This window comes from Condylura cristata, unplaced genomic scaffold (assembly GCF_000260355.1).
Source record: "Condylura cristata isolate star-nosed mole 26May11 unplaced genomic scaffold, ConCri1.0 scaffold00024, whole genome shotgun sequence".
NCBI classification, from domain to species: domain Eukaryota; kingdom Metazoa; phylum Chordata; class Mammalia; order Eulipotyphla; family Talpidae; genus Condylura; species Condylura cristata.
Window position 1 is genome coordinate 22,844,414 of NW_004567125.1, and position 17,930 is coordinate 22,862,343.

The 17,930-nt window shown below is 38.6% G+C and overlaps 1 protein-coding gene across 1 annotated transcript; it reads right to left on the minus strand.

Annotated features, from left to right (window-relative positions):
- Positions 1-1,260: 1,260 nt before the first annotated feature.
- LOC101624582 (torsin-1A-interacting protein 2) lies at positions 1,261-11,857 on the minus strand. Its single transcript, XM_004688139.2, has 4 exons — positions 11,675-11,857; positions 9,344-9,856; positions 6,208-6,306; positions 1,261-3,671 (listed from the first exon to the last, which is right to left on the minus strand). The coding sequence occupies exons 1-4, from the start codon at positions 11,709-11,711 to the stop codon at positions 2,908-2,910; spliced, it is 1,413 nt and encodes a 470-aa protein (XP_004688196.1). The 5' UTR covers positions 11,712-11,857; the 3' UTR covers positions 1,261-2,907.
- Positions 11,858-17,930: the final 6,073 nt, after the last annotated feature.

Here is a 17,930-nt window from a genome sequence, read left to right on the forward strand (position 1 = left end):
ACATTTTCTACTTAACTTTCACTTAAAGTAGGGAGCAGAACAGGCAGATCTATTGAAATACAATGCTAAGGAGAGCAGCAGGTGAGACAGGAGAGGTCTGCTGGACCATGTGGGTCACCTCCCTGGCCTGGGATCAAACTTGTGCTACAGTGGCTGCTGATAGCCTGATAGTGCTGTGACTTTAACCCCTGCGTCACCAAAGAAGCCCAAATTATTATCACTTTTAACATGCCATGTTGTATTTGAACAATTCGTATTATGCTTTCTGCCTTTAACAGTAGAAATCAAACTATTAAAAACTATGAAAAAGTCATCTCAGCAAATAAATTATTATAATGATGTAAGATAAACTACTAGATACACAAGATTTAGAAACCTAAAAAAATGTAAAAGAAACAAATGTAAATTAAAAGTACATCTGATAATTGACTTTATTTGTACATATTAAAAATACTGCTTTATGCTTGAAAAATAATCATTTTATTCATAAGGAGATCCAGAATTAGCACACTGCTTCTTTTAAAATGATTTTCGAAATAGTGGACAGAAAACTTATAAAAATTTGAGCTGATTGCACGGAAGGAGGTGTTTTTAAACAAATGCTAAACATTTTTAGAAATTGACTTTTTGAAGTTTTTCTGAAACTACACTGAAAGGAAGTGATGAAAAACCATAAGCAACTGAATGGATACAGAAGTTTCCACTATGGTGTGAGTTGCTGCGGCCTTACTATGCGCTGTCACAGCGGCGCTGCATACGTGAGGCAGCACAGTGAGCAGGCCACGGCCCGACGAGGCACCACTGGCTTTGGGTGATACAGTGCTAGCGTGAGATCTAAAAAGACAGCAACATTCCAATATAGTGTACAGGTTTTTCTTCAGTTTCCTCTGATTTTATATTGGCCTGAATTACTCACCATGTGTTGTGCTCAGGCAGGGCCTTTCCTATAATCCAGGAAGATTCCCTTACAAAACCCCAAATGAAAAGTTCCTTTAGATCTGCCTCCAAACTCAAATACACACAATTTAAGGCCTTGGTTAGAATAGATTCATGGTTTTCCTGTGACAAAAAATTTCAAATAGATTCTTCTCCCACATCTTTGGGATCTCTTCTTATATATCAATCAAGATACCTGTATCTTCTTAGTGTTAGCAAAATTTCTTCCATACTGAAATCACTAACTTCTTAAATATATCTATATGTATGCAGATCGATACAGATATAAATATCTATATCATAACGGATGCTTATTTACTTACACACACACTTCCCCTTTCTTTCACCCTCCCTCCCACCCCACACCCATGGGGCATGCTCTCTCTTTGACTCTCTCTCGCTGTCTCTCTCATACATTTGCTCTCTGCTCTCACAGAAGCAGAGAGGTCAAAACCTAGTTGAAATATTCCAGAATATTCCTAAATATGTCCTAAGTATGTCATGTAATGAAACCGACCCTTCATGGATCAAGATCATTTTACCAGAGTTCTCCTTTTCAGAGTTAAAATGCAAGTCCACAACTACTACTATCTCCACAAATCCTGTCCTCAGTGTTCCCTACAATTACAGAACATGGTCCAGCAACAAAGCCCATTGTAACCTGAGAAACTACCCACCATTTCTGCTTCTGCTTACTAAGTATAACATTTCTTGCATTTCTCTAATTCAATAGCACTTAGAACTAGCTGACCGAGAAGTTGTATTGTATAATGTTATATCACTGCACAAGTAAACAGTTTGGTGAAGTTATGCCAATTTGCCCATCTACTGTTCAACTAGCTATTAAAATCCGTTCTGCCTAAAGACATTCAAATGCTTACCCTAGACAATTACAAAATTCTATTTGGGGAGACAAAGAAGTTTAAGGATCATTAGAAATATGCTAGTAAATACTAGTTGATACATTCTGCTATTCTTCTTATAGGTCTTTGTCTTTCACAATAGCTTACCTATACTATAAACCCACATCTCCTTCTCCCACTCACGAGTTTTAATACACTCTTTTTCCTATCCGTTTCTTTAAAGTGTTATCATAAATCATTGTAGATGATACTTCTAACTTGATTTTTATTTTTCACTTAATTGGTGGTTTTCAAGCTTCATTATCAGTGGATTCTTAATTCTAATTAAATCTTGTAGAGAAGCCCAACATATTAAACAGTCAAAAGCAGAGTGCTCTGATACAAAGGGAAGGTTCCAGTTTGATCACTGCTTCTAGGTCATTCAAGAGGCTGCAGTAAAAATTAATTCAATTGGAATTTCTTCATTTCCAATAATTATAAACAATTTTCCCATGGCTTCCAACTTTAAAGAACATCTTTTGAGTACAGCAGCCTTTACTTCAGTTAATGGAAAAAAAGCAAAGTATCTTAACATCTAACATTTTAGGTAAATATTTGAATTCTTACTTTTCTGTACTATTTAAAAATGCAGATTAGTATAGGATGTAGTCCCACAATTAAGTTATAAAACAAATCTTAAAAAATATTTAACACATGACAGAAACATTTTCTTAAAAATGATTACTGTTTCACAATGATAGTTACTTTAGCTGGTATTCAAACTCCACCAAAAGGCTCTAGAATCTCAAGAAAACAGAAATAATTTTGTAGTTATTCTGAAACAATCACCATCTATCTCCCTGTACAAAAGTGCTGTCCCTACGCTTTGGATTAAAAAAATAAAATATCCAATTTTTTTTTTGGAAAAGGAAAGGAAGAAAAGGTTGACTTTTAGCTTTGTCAAGCTTAGATTAGAAAGACTGCAAAAAAATAAACGAAAAATTTGTTTCTAAAAAAATCTCATTTGTGTTTTCCAAAGGCTATTTCCTCACACCCATCAACCTCCTGTGACATTCATGGAAGGCCATTAAGCTAACTTAATAAAGCCATGCCCTCTGTCAGTGACTGCTTAGCTTTCGGGGAGGAGACACCCCTGCTCTTCTATGTTCCTCACTGGCTGGACAGGCAGCACCAGGTGTGAAATGCGGCTCCACAGCCCACTCAATTTGTCTGAGTCCATGTGGTTGAAGGCGTTGGCAGTGTTGGAGTTGGTAAACCTGCCCCAGAGTAAATCTCTCACTTTTTCTTCAGTTTCCCTTGGGCCAACGCTTGCTTCTAATGCTTCCTCCTCTAGAAGAACAGTCAGGACCAGGGCCACATCTTTAAAGGCTGCATTCTCGTGGTCGCAGTATTTGTAGAAGATCAAGGTGGAGCCTGCAGGAAGGGATTCGAAGCGGTGTACCACGGCAGCCTTGTGGCCATTCTCAAATCCGGAGCTCAGCTCCATGTCAACAACGAGCTTGACTGTGTCACTGTCCTGCGAGGCCCGATCAGCCCCGTTGATCTGAATGGCAGAGACTTTCTGGAAAGCCGTGTAAGCATCAGCAACATGGTAACTCAAGCATTTAAGGGTCTCTTTTCCCTCTCGTGCTGCTGTGAAGATGATGGTGGCTGGCTCCGTAGGGTTTGAAGCATTGAGATGTTTCTGGAGAAACTTACGTCCTCTCTGCCACAAGAAGGAACTCTGGCCTGGATATTTATCCTTTAATTGGCCAAAATGAACCAAAAAAGCCTCCAAAGCTGGATTTTTGGGCACTTGTTGGGCAGAAGAGAAACAGTAGCTACAAACATAAATTCCCAAAAGAAGGACTATAACCGGAACAAAGATAAAGCCTGTCAAAAATGAAAAAATAAAGACAAGACCATTTTACATAAGCCACAAATAAAGTCTGAGATAAAATGAGATAAAGACAGTGTCAGATTTTCACTGAATTGCAAATGTGGAAACCACTACCTCCTCTCATCCTATCTGAAGATGTTCTGACCACCCACCAGCTTCAATATCTAGAAATCTCTCTGGCTCCCCTCAGATTCCCAACTGGACTTGTGGTTTGCTTTAATCTTTAAACTACTTTTCTTTTATTTCCATAGAAATGCCTCCTATTTATTGCTTATACAATAGAGGCTGAACCTTGGACCCACACACAGGCCTCCAAAATCTAAATACAACTGGTCTTGTCTACTCTTAGGTCAAAGAGGCTGTTTTTTTAAAATAACCAAACTCAACTTCAACACTGCAGAACTTGCTGAAAAGTCCCAAAGGCAGTACTATTGGGGCTATCTGCCACCCTTAAATATGTCTTTAGCAAGAGGTTTGTTTCATGGGAGGGACTCTGACGGCTGGGTAAAAGTTGCTTTTAACTGTAAATGTGAGGATTTCTAGCAAGAAGACCTAATCTTTCTCACTTTAAGAAGAAGAAGGCATTCCTTTGTTCATTCCTTTGTTTTTAAAAAAAATTCCCTAACTGAGAATTCCTAATTCCGCCATTCTTCCTGGTTTAGCTAAGCTATTTAAGATGGCATCTAATGTTGGGGCTTTATCATGTATACAGGAGGCACACCTGTTATTAAACTTCTGTATAATTTTTTTAGCAACAACAACAAAAAGACAGATTTTTCTACTTGTGGTTTCTTTTGCCTAAAAGTGCATTAAACCTATTAAATCCTATACCTTTTCTTTAATTTCTTAGATTTAACTATCTGAATATACATTATCTTTATTAAAAGGTAAAAGCTAAGTTTATATATTAATTGCTGTAATAAATGATATGATTTAGGAATAAACTATCGGGATATTTTCTCCTTCTGAAAGTAATTACTATCTGTAACAGGTGATTTTTTTCCTAGTAGTCAAAATGTAAAAATGCCACCTGAGAAGTTTAATGCTCTCTACTCAAAAAGACAGTTTAGTTCCTGGTTTATAAAAAGTATTTCCTCCAATGGGAATTTTCATTTTGTTAAGGGCAGCAAAATATCAGCACCTGTAGGGAAAAATCCTGAAAAAGCTAAAGTTCTACTTTACTAATTCTCATTATCAAACACTTTTTTAAAAAACAGATTAATATGGCCCTCCCTGATGGCGCAGCAGATTAAAGCACAGCACTATTGAAATATGCTAGTTTTCCAGTGTGAAGATTTCTCAAAAAATTACAAATGGAAATACCATATGACCTAAAAACACTAACTTTAACAGATATCTGTAACTTCCTGTATTAACTGCACATTATTTACCATAGTTGAGATGCAGAAACAACTTAACCATTAACAGATGGATAAAGAAATGAGGTATAAACAAGTAACAGGTGGTCCCAGGAAAAGGTGAGGTTCCAGGTGCCCTACATCACTCATGGGAGGGTAGAGCTGAGCAGGAGAAGACGCTGGAGAGGAGACTGGAGAAGGAAGGAAGCAGGACGGAGAGCCGGAAGGAGGCCTGGGGGAGGCACATGGAGCCCAGAGATGTGTGAAGAAGCTACACTTGCTTTTTGGTCCTGTACTGGCTGAAAGAGGTATGGGTGAGCCACGGTCTCTCTCAGTGGCAGCGTTGTTCTTGACTTTGATTTTGCTCTTTTCCTTCCAGGTTTGTCTGGCTGTTTCTGACCCTTTTCTATGGGTCCCCGCCAGTAAGTGCTGTAACTTATGGTGGGCTTTGGGGCCTCAGAGGTGATGTTTTGCGCCAACCCTGTTTGGCTGGACATTAACCCACAAGGGGACGGGCAATTTTCTGTATTGCACACTAATTGTATTAAAGTTCCTTTCCACTGAAGGTCTTACACATTAGTGTATATTTTGTCTCAATGCAGCTGATGGTAGAACCTATCTAGAGCAAGCAGCTCTAAGGGCTTTGGGGTGCCCCTCTCCCTGTCCTGTGTGTACACAATGGAATACCACTCAGCTATTTAAAAAAAATGAAATTTTGCCATTTGTGATGACATGAATGGAAACTTTAGTAAAGAGTATTATGCTAGATGAAATAAGTCAAAAGGAGCAAGACATTTCACTTATAGGTAGAAGACAAAGCAACAAAACAAAACAAAGGCAAACTCTTAGATCAAAAGAATAAAGGGTGGTTAGCAAGGGAAGGGGAGAAGGAGCTGAGTACTGGGAAAGGGATTCAATTACATGGTAGTAGGTGAAAATTAAACTTTTGGTAGTGATCAAATGTAGTATATATGATGTTAGGTTATAGTGCCGTATACATGAAGCTTACATAATATTTTAAACAAATAAAGTTAAAGAACTGAAAAAACAAGAATTCAATTCTAAGCAGGGGGAAAAAAATCAAAATCTGCAATCTGCTAGTTTCCTAAGTATTTTCTCTGAGGATTTCTGAATATGAGTCACACCACAGTAAGACCAGTTTTGTTCTCACCGAACTGCAAAATATCCTTGGAATTCTTTCTTTTGGTAGCCTTTCCCTTCTCTTTGTTTTCTTCTAATTTTGGTATTTCTTGTTGATGACGCTCAGCTTCTAGAAAGGGAAAAAAAAAAACATTCTTTTTAGACCATGCACTAATGAGAGTGTGTGTATCTTTAGGACTTCCAGCAAATAAAAACCTGGGCATTTCTGTACTTTTTAAAATTTTCTTTATACAAAGCTATTTTCTTCCCTTTCTTTTCCTTAAGATGCACTGTTACTTTTATTTTACTTAGAAGAGTAAGTAAACTTTTAATAAATTCGCATATGGATACTGTTGCTGCATTTATCACTCTTCCCAGATCCTTCTATCGGGACAAAAAAATAAGCATCTTGATATTGCAACCAAACTGTCTAAAATGTGATTCAATTAAAAAAATAAGGGATTTGGCCCTCCCTGGTGGCGCAGCGGGTTAAAGCACAGCACTAAGAAGCTAAAGCCACTTCCGCATGAGTTCGATTCCCGCCTGCCCCGGAGGTGACCACATGGCGTTGCAGACCTCTCCTGACCCGCCCGCTGCTCCCCTCAGCAGTGTACTTCGTCGATCTGCCTGTTCTGCTCCCCACTCTGTCTCTGGCGAAGCCTCTCGCCGCCCCTGAGCCTCTGGCCTGTACCCCAGCTCTGTATGCACAAATAAATAAATCTTTAAAAAAAAAAAAAGGGATTTTAAGGAATGTCAGCTGCACACATGACTCAACATCATGGTAGGGCGGTGACTACTACAGCAAGCACCTGTCTCACGTGGCTCGAGACCCCCACCCCCGCAGACAGACAAAAGGGACACTGAGTCAGAGACAGCAGAGGCTCCTGAGCAGCTGCAAGGGGAGCACAGCACGTTGGAGACTTAGTGAAGGATACAGACACACAGCAGGGACAACAAAGTTAAGAAATTCATGAACTATTTAAAAATGGAGGTGTGGGGTGAGGCACTGATCCTAAAATGTGTCTGTGAGAAGGAGGCCAGTGTTTTCTAGCAACACAAAGCTAAATCTCTCTAGAGTGTAGGTGAATACTCCAGCCCAGGTACCTCAATAGTGAAAGCTGACTCCACCCAGAACACTACAAAAACAACTCAAATAGCACATTCTATTAACATAGAGAAGTAGAACTAGCTTCACCTAGAAACAATAGTTCATTTAGTCATTTCACATCCCCCAACAGATTTTTTTTTTTCTAAAGATTTATTTATTTGTGTATACAGAACTGGGGTACAGGCCAGAGGCTCAGGAGCGGCGAGAGGCTTCACCAGAGACAGAGCGGGGAACAGAACAGGCAGATCAACGAAGTACACTGCTGAGGGGAGCAGCGGGCGGGTCAGGAGAGGTCTGCCACACCATGTGGTCACCTCCGGGGCAGGCGGGAATCGAACTCATGCGGAGGCGGCTTTTAGATTCTCAGTGCTGTGCTTTAACCCGCTGCGCCACCAGGGAGGGCCCCCCCAACAGATTTTTTAATACATCACAGAATTTAAAGACAGATGTGATATTTAGAGATCACCTACTCCAGCCCAGCACCCTTACCTGTCCTGAGGAAAGGGGCAGGGAGGGATGTGAGGGCTTTGGCCAAGGGCACATAAAGAAATGTGGGCAAGCAGAGATTAAAAGGAGGCTTCTGTCTCCTACATTAGCTCATGACATTCTATTATGTTGCTTCATGCACAAAAGCTACATTTTTTTTTTCTTTTTTTTTTTTTTTTAAAGATTTGTTTATTTATTCATACAGAACTGGGGTACAGGCCAGAGATGCGGAGGGTGAGAGGATTCACCAGGGACAGAGTGGGGAGCAGAACAGGCAGATCGACGAAGTACACTGCTGAGGGGAGCAGCGGGCGGGTCAGGAGAGGTCTGCCACGCCATGTGGTCACCTCCAGGGCAAGCGGGGGTCGAACTCATGCGGAAGTGGCTTTAGCTTCTTAGTGCTGTGCTTTAACCCGCTGCGCCACTAGGGAGGGCCACAAAAGCAACATTTTTAAAAACAATTTCTTTCTTCTTCTATTCGGCAGGCCAGCATAATCTGATGGCAGGTTATGGCCCCCACAGATCACTTTCTTACATCTGAAGTTGTTTCCCTGTGCCAGGTGCCACAGAAACATAATAAATGAGGCAGTGTGTGTCTCTGCCTTCCTTGAGGTATAGACAATGCTAACGATGAATGCATAAAACCTGTATCAGATCAGTCACTGACTTAGAGTGAAACACGAATTTCCATGCCTTAGTCACCCCTGTCAACCAGAATGTATTCACTTATACTCCTTTGCACTGGCAATGGGCATTTTAGACTGAGTGCTTCAGAGAACTTAGAAAAACAAATCCACATAGACAATCATAGAAGGTAAATGCTAGAAGAGGCCATCAGAATATCATCTTGTCTACTTCTCCGCTCTACAAATAGGAAATGGGAGAACTTGCAGCTTAAGAGACTTAGCTCAAAGTCACCCAAGTTAGCAAGTGATAGAACCACAACTGAAAAACGTCTGTTAAGTTCCAGTTAAGACCTTAGCAAAGGCAATGATTTCCCTCATAAAGGAAGATAGCACATTTGTTCTCTTTAATATGCAAGTGGGTGAAATCAGGTCTAGAGAAATGAACTATTTTGCTCAAAATCCTATGTAACTGGAACATAGCGGCTGAGTTAAGGCTCCTTTAACATTGTTAAAGATAACAATGCTATCTATAACATGTTAATTTTTAAATCTGTCCATCACTTGATTTATTCTGATTAATAGCTTCCCAAATAATACCAATTTTTGAAATTATAAATCAGATTATGTTTGTAAGAAATAAACAACAGTGGTCAAATTTTTCAAAGACCTGCCCTTTTCTTTAATCATTCTGCATGAATACAAACAGTACATAAATAGAAACACTGTTTGAAAATGCAGCTGATGTGTGGGAAACAACCTGTAGTCTGGGAGACAAGATAACTAGAATTCTAATCTTAGCTTAGTCATCTCTCTCACTCATGGGTTTGGCCGAAAACCCTAAATCCTAGGAAGGGAAGAGAATTCTTCAAAGAAGCACCTGGACCTAAGCTGTGTTCTCAGTCACAGAGCAGTATAAGATGGGACAGGAGTCTGGTGGGTTCTCTCACCTGGTGCCAGCTGTCGCTTCCTCAGCTTGTCCTGGCTTTCCCACCCCACACTGGGATGGCCAGAACTCCAGGCCTCCTGGGCAGGTGATGCCTTGGGAACTCTGGGCTGACTGTCACTCACTTCTTCAGGGAGGGCTGCAGAGCTGCTCCCCAAGTGTTTGTCTGCTCTTTCCCCCTTGTCATTTGGAGAATGATAGGGTTCAGGATCCAGGTGTTCTTTAGTCAGATTTTCTGAAGTGAGGTGATGTCCTTGCTCTTTATCCTGAACATTCTGGTCCTCCTCATGTTCCGGTTTATCTTCTGAACATTGCCCGTTATTTGTTTCAGCTGGACTTTCTGAAGCATCACCTGTCTCTGCATCTCCTGGCCCCACAGTCTCTACATGTGGGTGATCTTCAGGAAGACCAGAGGCAGGGCTTGAGGCCTGCACTTCTTCAGTCGTACTCGCTGCGACTGTGGTCTCCTGTGATTGTGCATTTACTGATGACTCATTTTCCAAATCCTTTTGACAGTCTAGTGAGATAAAAATGTATAATTTTTACTTTAATAAATTTTCCTTTTTGTGTATTTAACAAGGTCCCTGATTAATAACTATACAGAATGAAATGGCTTAAAGGTATTCTGCCAATTTCTCTTGCCTCCCACTTAAAGGGACTAAAGTGAATTTATTATCATGTTAACAGATCCAACAAATAATACTAATGTAAAACTATTTTGAATGACAGAACCAACTTTGGTTCTACTAATACATCCTCTTCCCTAATGAAATAATGGATTTAGGCAATGATCATCAATGGCAACTAAAATGATTATGCAAATGGGTGAATCCATTATGAAATGATCAATTGATGACAACTGCTGTAGCCATTGATCAATCTTAACATCAAAAAAAAGGAAAACCAGACACCATTAACCTCCCAATTCAATGCAAGAGTAGTGTCCTATATCGCCTATGAAGTATTCTTGCCAAACAACTGAAACTCATCAAGCTCTAGAGTTGACCTACCAATGTCTAAGAAGTACACATTAAAAATTATGTTTCAAAAATGAAATCAACAAAATCCAGCAGGTGGGAAATCCCAAGAGGCTGAAAGACTTGTTTTATATAAGGGTAAAAAGTAAAATAAATGGCAAGAAAAGAAAAAAAAAGGGGGTGATTTATTAGGGACAGATCAACCAAGTCCAGTGTGTGGATCTATTGCTTATATCCAGTTTTGACCAACGCAATCATTAAAAAAATATTTATGAAAAACTTGAATGCCAGGTTGATGAGACTTATAAGGTATCTTTTTCATCTTTTTAGGTATGATGAAGGTACTGTGATGTTTTTAAAAAAATGAATACCTATCCTTTAGAGATAAGTATTCAAGTATTATTTGTTGCTAAAATTATGCCTGGAATTTGCTTCAAGCCTAAATGATATGGGGGAAAGGAGAAGTGGTGTATAGATGAAACACCATTAGCCTTATGTTGAAAGCAGACCAAGCTGTTTGTTGGGTAAGTGGAATTCATTTAATCTCTCTACTTCTATGTTTGGAATTTTCTGCAACAAAACTTAAAAAAAAAAGAGCAACATGTAAGCTATGTCAACTGAATTCAATGTGTGGCCAACTATAAACTATACAAAAAGCCCAACTGGTAAGAGAAAAAAAAATGAGATACCTGCAGATGTGAACACTAACTAGTATGTGATGCTACTAGGGACTAATCCTGAATTTATGTATAATGATGTTTTGGTTGTTTTTTTAAAAAATCTAGCTTTAACAGATGTAACTTCTTACAAATAAGATGTCTCAGATTTGCATGGAAGTAATTGAAGGCAGGTAACAAGATTAGCATTATGTAGGTAATGGCTGCAACTGGATACTGAGTGCATATAGGTTCATGACACTATTTTGCTTTCATGTCTTTTAAAACATCACAAATAAAATATTTAAGTATGCTTCCTCCCTTCTGAAAAATCTATTTCATATTTTCCCAATTTTATATCTCTTATCTAGACACATATAAACAAGATGAAGAATCTAAATTTCTTTCTTTTTTGCTATAATTGAAAGCCCCCTCTAAATATAATAATTTTTTAAAATATAACTCTAAAGTGTATGTACCATTTCCAACACTGTAGGTTTCTACTATAGTCTCCAAAACAATAATCTTCCTTATAAATTAGGGTCTGTTATTATGGCAAACTTCAGTAAATATGAAAGAATAATCATAATCAATTAGATTGTTTTACTTCAAAACATTACGTTTCAGTCATCAGAGAACATCTCTCAGCACAGCTCTAGTTTCCTACAGCACAAACCACAGTGCTGTACAAACTAGTCTTACCTAACTCTGGAGGATCCCTAAGTTCTTGGTCGGTCATGTTTGGGTTCTGTCTCTTCAGACTTTGGGATACTTTTTGTTAGTGTCTGGTTTTCCTTGTGAAGATGTCTTGTTTTCTTCTTGTCCCAAGTCCCAACAGACTCATGCTTCCCGTGGACCCCGGAAATAAGGCATAAATACAGTGACTAAAATAAAATGAAAAAAATTAAATGACTTTTAATTCATACAAGGGAGAAACGCCAATTTCAGTTTTAGTCGGTATATCTGCTTAGTCTTAGTAATATTCCCCTCTAAAACTTTTCTAGGGAAGAAAAATGTTTTCTGACATTTATAAGCATCATATTTTAAATTCTAAACTTTTACAAGTGGAAAAAAAAACCTAGTTATTAACTGCACAGATATCATAATCTCCTGGTATGTCCCATGTGGCTGAAAGCATAGAAAAAGTCAAGACCAAATGACCAGAATCTAAGAGAATTATTGTCAACATTAAAATAAAAAGTAACCAAGAGTAGAAATCTAAGTTTCTGCTGAGGTCATCATTGTAGATTTCCTTTGTCTTCAGTTTCTGTACCTTAGATGTTTCCAGAATTTGACTATCAGAAGCTTTCTCTTATCATTAGCAGGTAACAAAACACTGGGAGAGTAAGTGTAGGAAATACACGTTTGATACTTTGTCATTAGTGTCTCAGTGGTTTTCTCACAGTATTTCTTAGTAAAATGTGGAGGTCTCTTTATAAAAGGTCTTTTTATGGGATAAAAATCAAAGTAATTTATAAGCAATGAAAATGTAATAATATCATCTTTATAGTTAAATCTTTGTTAAAATCACTATCCAAATTCCTCAAACAGATAATGAACTATAATATAATTAAGGATTGCTATGGTTAAATATAATCGTGTATGTGAAGAGCCACTGTCAAATGATACTTTTTTTCAAAGATTTATTTATTTATGAGTACAAGAACTGGGGTACAGGCCAGAGGTGTGAGGGGTAAGAAGATTCACCAGAAACAGAATGGGGAGCAAAACAGGTAGATGTACTGAAATACACTGCTGAGGGGAGCAGTGGGTGGGTCAGGAGAGGTCTGCTGCACCATGTGGGTCACTTCCCTGGCCGGAGGTCAAACTCAAGCTGCAGTGGCTTTGGAGAGCTGTGCTTTAACCAGTTGTACCACCAAGGCTGGCCCCAAATGATACATTTTTGATATCTAGGTGAGAGGCTAAAAAGCTGTCCTTTGTGTCATTCTCACAGCACTCTTTTGTAAAATCAAATTTTAATCCCAAGTGCCTAGCAGTGACTGTGCACAGTAAGAACTCGGTATTTTAATTAAAAATGACGTGATTAAATGAGTAAATATGTATGAATGAATATCTGAGTAAGGAGTCTTCCAATTGTAAACTGGTAAGGATGGGAGGTGTTTATGGCAGAACTCTTCTGCCCGTGTGAACATTTAGAAACATGCTTTTAGACTTGAATGCCCTTTTTCTTTAAACTCCTGGGATGAGATTTCCAGTTCTCCTTTTCATTGTCATCACATTACAGTGAAGTTTTTCTCCTATCCTAGCTCATGTAGAGACAAAAAAAGAGAGACCCCTTATTTTCATAGTTCTTTTTTTAAAAGTTTTTTCCACCAGACCAACCAAGAAAACAATGGGAAGTTTCCTAGGCACCAGTACCAAAACTTTAGAAAGCAAATAATGCTATTATTACAGTAATTATAATGCACCTCCTAATGAAAGGGTACCTAGTAATAAAACTGAGACAGAAGTCTAGAGTGGGATGAAATGTATAGTATGCAAATCATGCCTCAATACAGTTGGTTAAAAAAAAGCTTTCTTTGGAGAGAAAAGTATAAAACTTTATTGAAAGACACTACAAAGACAGCAGAGATATCAAATGTATATCCAGTAAGACTCAAAACCAATGAGGCTAAATCTTTCTAAATTGATTTGTAAATTCATTACAATTTAAAACAAATCCCAAGATAGTTTTTTGATTGTTGTTTGTTTTTTACAGCATCGACAGCTGATCCTAAAATACACAAAGAGCAATAAAATTTTAAGTCAAGATAATTCTGAAAATATCTATTAACATACATAACTGTGATTAAGAGAGGGGAAAATCGTTACCAGACATATCAAGACTTATCATGAACTTACAGTAATAAACAGGGCATTGGTGCAAAACAAACACTATTCAGAATAGAGTTACAAAATATAAGCATCTATGTAAAGAGAAGTAACAAAAAGGAAAGAAAGGAGAGTAGTTTGGGGAACAGCAGGCTATTCAAATGGTGGCAAATTAGCTTTCTACTTCCCTCCTGACCCAGAAATCAATTCCAGATTAAAGATTTAAATGCAAAGAGCATTCTGAAACAAAGAAGAAAATACCAAATACTTTTTATAATTTTGTATTTCTTTAAAAAATGGGAAATAAACCAGAAGGGAGTTTGACAAATGACAAGTTTCTATACAAGGCATCAAAACCAAAATTAAAAAGTAAAATCACTCACTAGAAAAATACTAGCAGCATATACATTGGGCAGAGTTCATATCCAGAATACAGATTCCCATGAAATCAGTGAGACAAATAATGCCTTAAAAAATGGGCACAGAGGGCCCTCCCTGGTGGCGCAGCGGGTTAAAGCGCAGCACTGAGAATCTGAAGCCACTTCCGCATGAGTTCGATTCCCGCCTGCCGCCTGCCCCGGAGGAGACCACATGGCGAGCCAGATCTCTCCTGACCCGCCAGCTGCTTCCCTCAGCAGTGTACTTCGTCAATCTGCCTGTTCTGCTCCCCACTCTGTCTCTGGTGAAGCCTCTCACCGCCCCTGAGCCTCTGGCCTGTACCCCAGTTCTGTGTGAATAAATCTTTAAAAAAAAAAAAAAAAAAAAATGGGCACAGAGATAAAAAAGCCATTAAAGAGAGGAAACCTTCGAGTCTTAATGAATCTGTAAAAGGAGTGAAAGAAATGCAAACTAAATTTCTAAGACAAAATAACACTTCACAACCATCAGCTTGGCAAAAAAGTAAGCCAGGCAATATCAAGTGCTGGTGAGGATTTAGAGATATAAAGAGCTCTTAAATCCTTCTGGCAATAAGGTAAACTGTTACTAAAACTTTGAAGAGCAGTAAGGCCAGACAAAACATACATATTCTATGAATTGGTAGTTCTGCTTTTAGATATACACCAGAAACTGGCACAAGTGCATAGAAATCTGGCAATGGCACTGTTTAAAATGAGGAAAAATCTAAGCTCTCCCTGGTGGCACAACCGGTTAAAGCGTAGCACTGTAAGCTAGCCGCAGCCACTTCAGTGAGTTCCATACTCTGTCCCAAAGGTGATCCACATGGAGTGGCAGACTTCTCCTGTCTTGCCAGCTGCTCCCCTCAGCAGTGTGCTTAATCTGCCTGTTTCTGTTCCCCCGTTTGTCTCTGGTGAATCTTGTCAAAGCCCCTGCACTTCTGGCCTGTCCCGGTTCTGTATGCATAAATAAATCAATTTTTTTTAAATGAGGTAAAATCTAAATGTCTATAAAAAAAGATGAGGACTAAAATATTGTGTGGCATGTTCTTCCAGTGTAATATTGCAATTAATGAATTACAGACCTCAACAAGTTGTAAGATGACTATCATAGCATTGCTGTAAGATTTAAGAAACAGAACAACATTCAAAGAGAATGGGGAAAAAATGAACCCACTACTGATGCAAATGATAGAATCTAAAAAATGAAAAGAAGCCACACATGAGAACATAAATGACTCTTTGCTTCTGACCCACTGTGATACACATCAGTGGTTACAGGGTGAAAGAGCACTGACTAAAAAAGGGGTCAGAACCTGTACAGGTAAAGTGTGTCATATCTTCACAGAAGTGGTGATTATATTTATCATCAAACTTAAAATGTGCTTATTTCACTGTATGTAGAATATCCTTTATTAAAGGATATTAAATACACTTTATTTCAAACAGAGCTGAATGCTTTCAAAAATATATTACTTGGTAATTAAGTTGCAGCAAGAAACCAAGCCTACAAAAGAACCATCATGGCTATTTTTGTAAGCTTGCAAATGCTCGGTATGCATCTTTCTTGTCACAAGGCACGTTACTCCTGTAGCCCAGTTCATCCAGATCCTCCGAAACATATCACACTGTAAGTGAAATGGATTTCGCTCAGGTTGCAAGGAAGAAATGGCACAAATGGAGAGGTTCCGGGCATCTCCTCAGAAGGAGTCAGATGGTGGGTAGCTGGGAGATCTGGGGTCGCCATGGCAAAGGCAGGACAATCTTTTCAAGGGCCTCATCCAAATGGTAATTGAGGTTGTTCTGCAGCTTTATATAGGAAAAACCATCCCTAAGCGTGTCCAAAAACACATACCTAGGATGCTATCTTTGGCAAAAAGAAACTGTAGACGACCTGGGGGTCCATATGACATAAAAAATATTAATTAACTTTTCATAGTTCAGTGCCCATTATGACTGAGTTTACATTTAAATGAAACTTAACTCACTGGCAGCAGTTATGTCCACTCCCTGTGACCCTGAAATCTGCAGTAAAACTTGTATCACTTTGCTTTGCCTCTGCAAGTCCAGGTTAAAGCTGTGAGTTTTTATTTTCCGTGAATGTGGGCTGTAGTAAATGGTAGGCTGTGGGATACTTCTCTAAAGAGGGACACAAAGTTGCCTTGCTGCTTCCTCTGTCAAAGTGGCTCCCCAGTGTCTGACTCTTTACGATGTACCCCTTCTGCTCCATCTCACCACACCGAGGGACAGTGTTCTGACAGCCCCATCGGTTTCATCGTCTTGTACATTAAATGACCTTTGCACAGCAGTCATACAACCCACTTTAGCACAAGCCAACATGCAAAATTAATGCTGTGAAGGTAACTCTGAAATCGATGCTCACATGCATACATATAAATTTACAGAGAAATAAAGTTTTGAAAGTGTTTAATTCTTTTTTTACTGCACAACATTTTTAAATACAGATAAAATTAAAAAATTAAACACACAAGCAGAAAGGATACGCATCAACTTCCATTCAGTGCTTGCTTCTGCAGAGGGAAGGCAGAACTCGGATAGGAACAAGAGTGGATTTCAACACTATGTTAAAGTCTCTTCAAAAAGACAACTAAGGTAAATGTGGCAAAATATTAATGAATTTTAGATCTGGCCATGTAAATTAATGTTTTTTTTCCTGCACTTTTTTACCTATTTGATGTAGCTAACAATTTAAAAAAATGAATAATAAAGTAAATTAGCTTCTGTAGGGACAAGTAAGCCTGAAAAGAAAAGGCCTGTAATGGTCTCTTTAAACCCACAATGAACTTGTATTCCAGAGGAACACAACAACCACAGCCTCCCCTACATTCTGTCACAGCTGGTTGAAAGCAGAACAAGGAAAAGTTGCCTGTGGGAACAAAATTAGGGTTCAGAGAGTAAGACTTCACACAACTTTCATGCCATCCTGAAACTTCTAGTCCTGTCATGAGAATCATGCAAGAGGAGGGGCGGAAGGAGACAGTGACCTGGAGGAGACTCGGAAAGAAGTGTCAGGAAGCTCTAGTAATTGGTAACACTGAGATACAAACTTAAAAGAATAATAAAGGTGAGGGAAATCAGATATTTAGTAATTATGAAGGACAAGAGAGAATCAATCAACCCAGGACCAAAATTAGATCTGAATTTGCCATGACAAACGTAGACCAGTCAGTGTTCAGTGAACATGAATTTTTAAACACTTAAGAGACTGATATCATTTTAAGTTCTAGGTGTTAAGTCACAGCTCTCAATTTATAATCCAGCTATGAAGACAAACAACATATAAAACATATACAATAACTAACATTTACTGAATGTCTTCTTTGTTCCAGGCAGCCTTCAAAGCACTTCATAGTAACTCATTTAATTTTCACAGCCACCATGATGGATGGATAGTCCATTAACAATGTGTGATGTATGTACAGTTACACTACTTTAAAGATGAGGAAACTGATGCAAAGTTTTAAGAACCTTACATAAGAACACACAAATATTAATGGTAGAGTCAGGATCTGAACGTAGGTTGTCTGGTTGTAGGACTGAGTCGTTAAATCATGACATTAAAAAAGTATACAGTCACGTATAATGCACAAAGCACCCCGATTTCTTTGAACTGTGACGCTGGCACACGTGACCTTCATTTTTTCTCAAACTGCTTATGAGTGTTGTGCAGTGTTGGATAGCATAGTAAATCATACAACAATTACAGCCAC

Excerpts from the sequence above, each read along its gene's own strand:
- LOC101624582 (XM_004688139.2), bottom strand. The coding sequence starts at position 11,711 with ATGACCGACCAAGAACTTAGGGATCCTCCAGAGTTAG. Across the intron at positions 9,857-11,674 it reads TAGGGATCCTCCAGAGTTAG|ACTGTCAAAAGGATTTGGAA; the intron begins GTAAGACTAGTT and ends TTATCTCACTAG. Across the intron at positions 6,307-9,343 it reads GAAGCGACAGCTGGCACCAG|AAGCTGAGCGTCATCAACAA; the intron begins GTGAGAGAACCC and ends TTCCCTTTCTAG.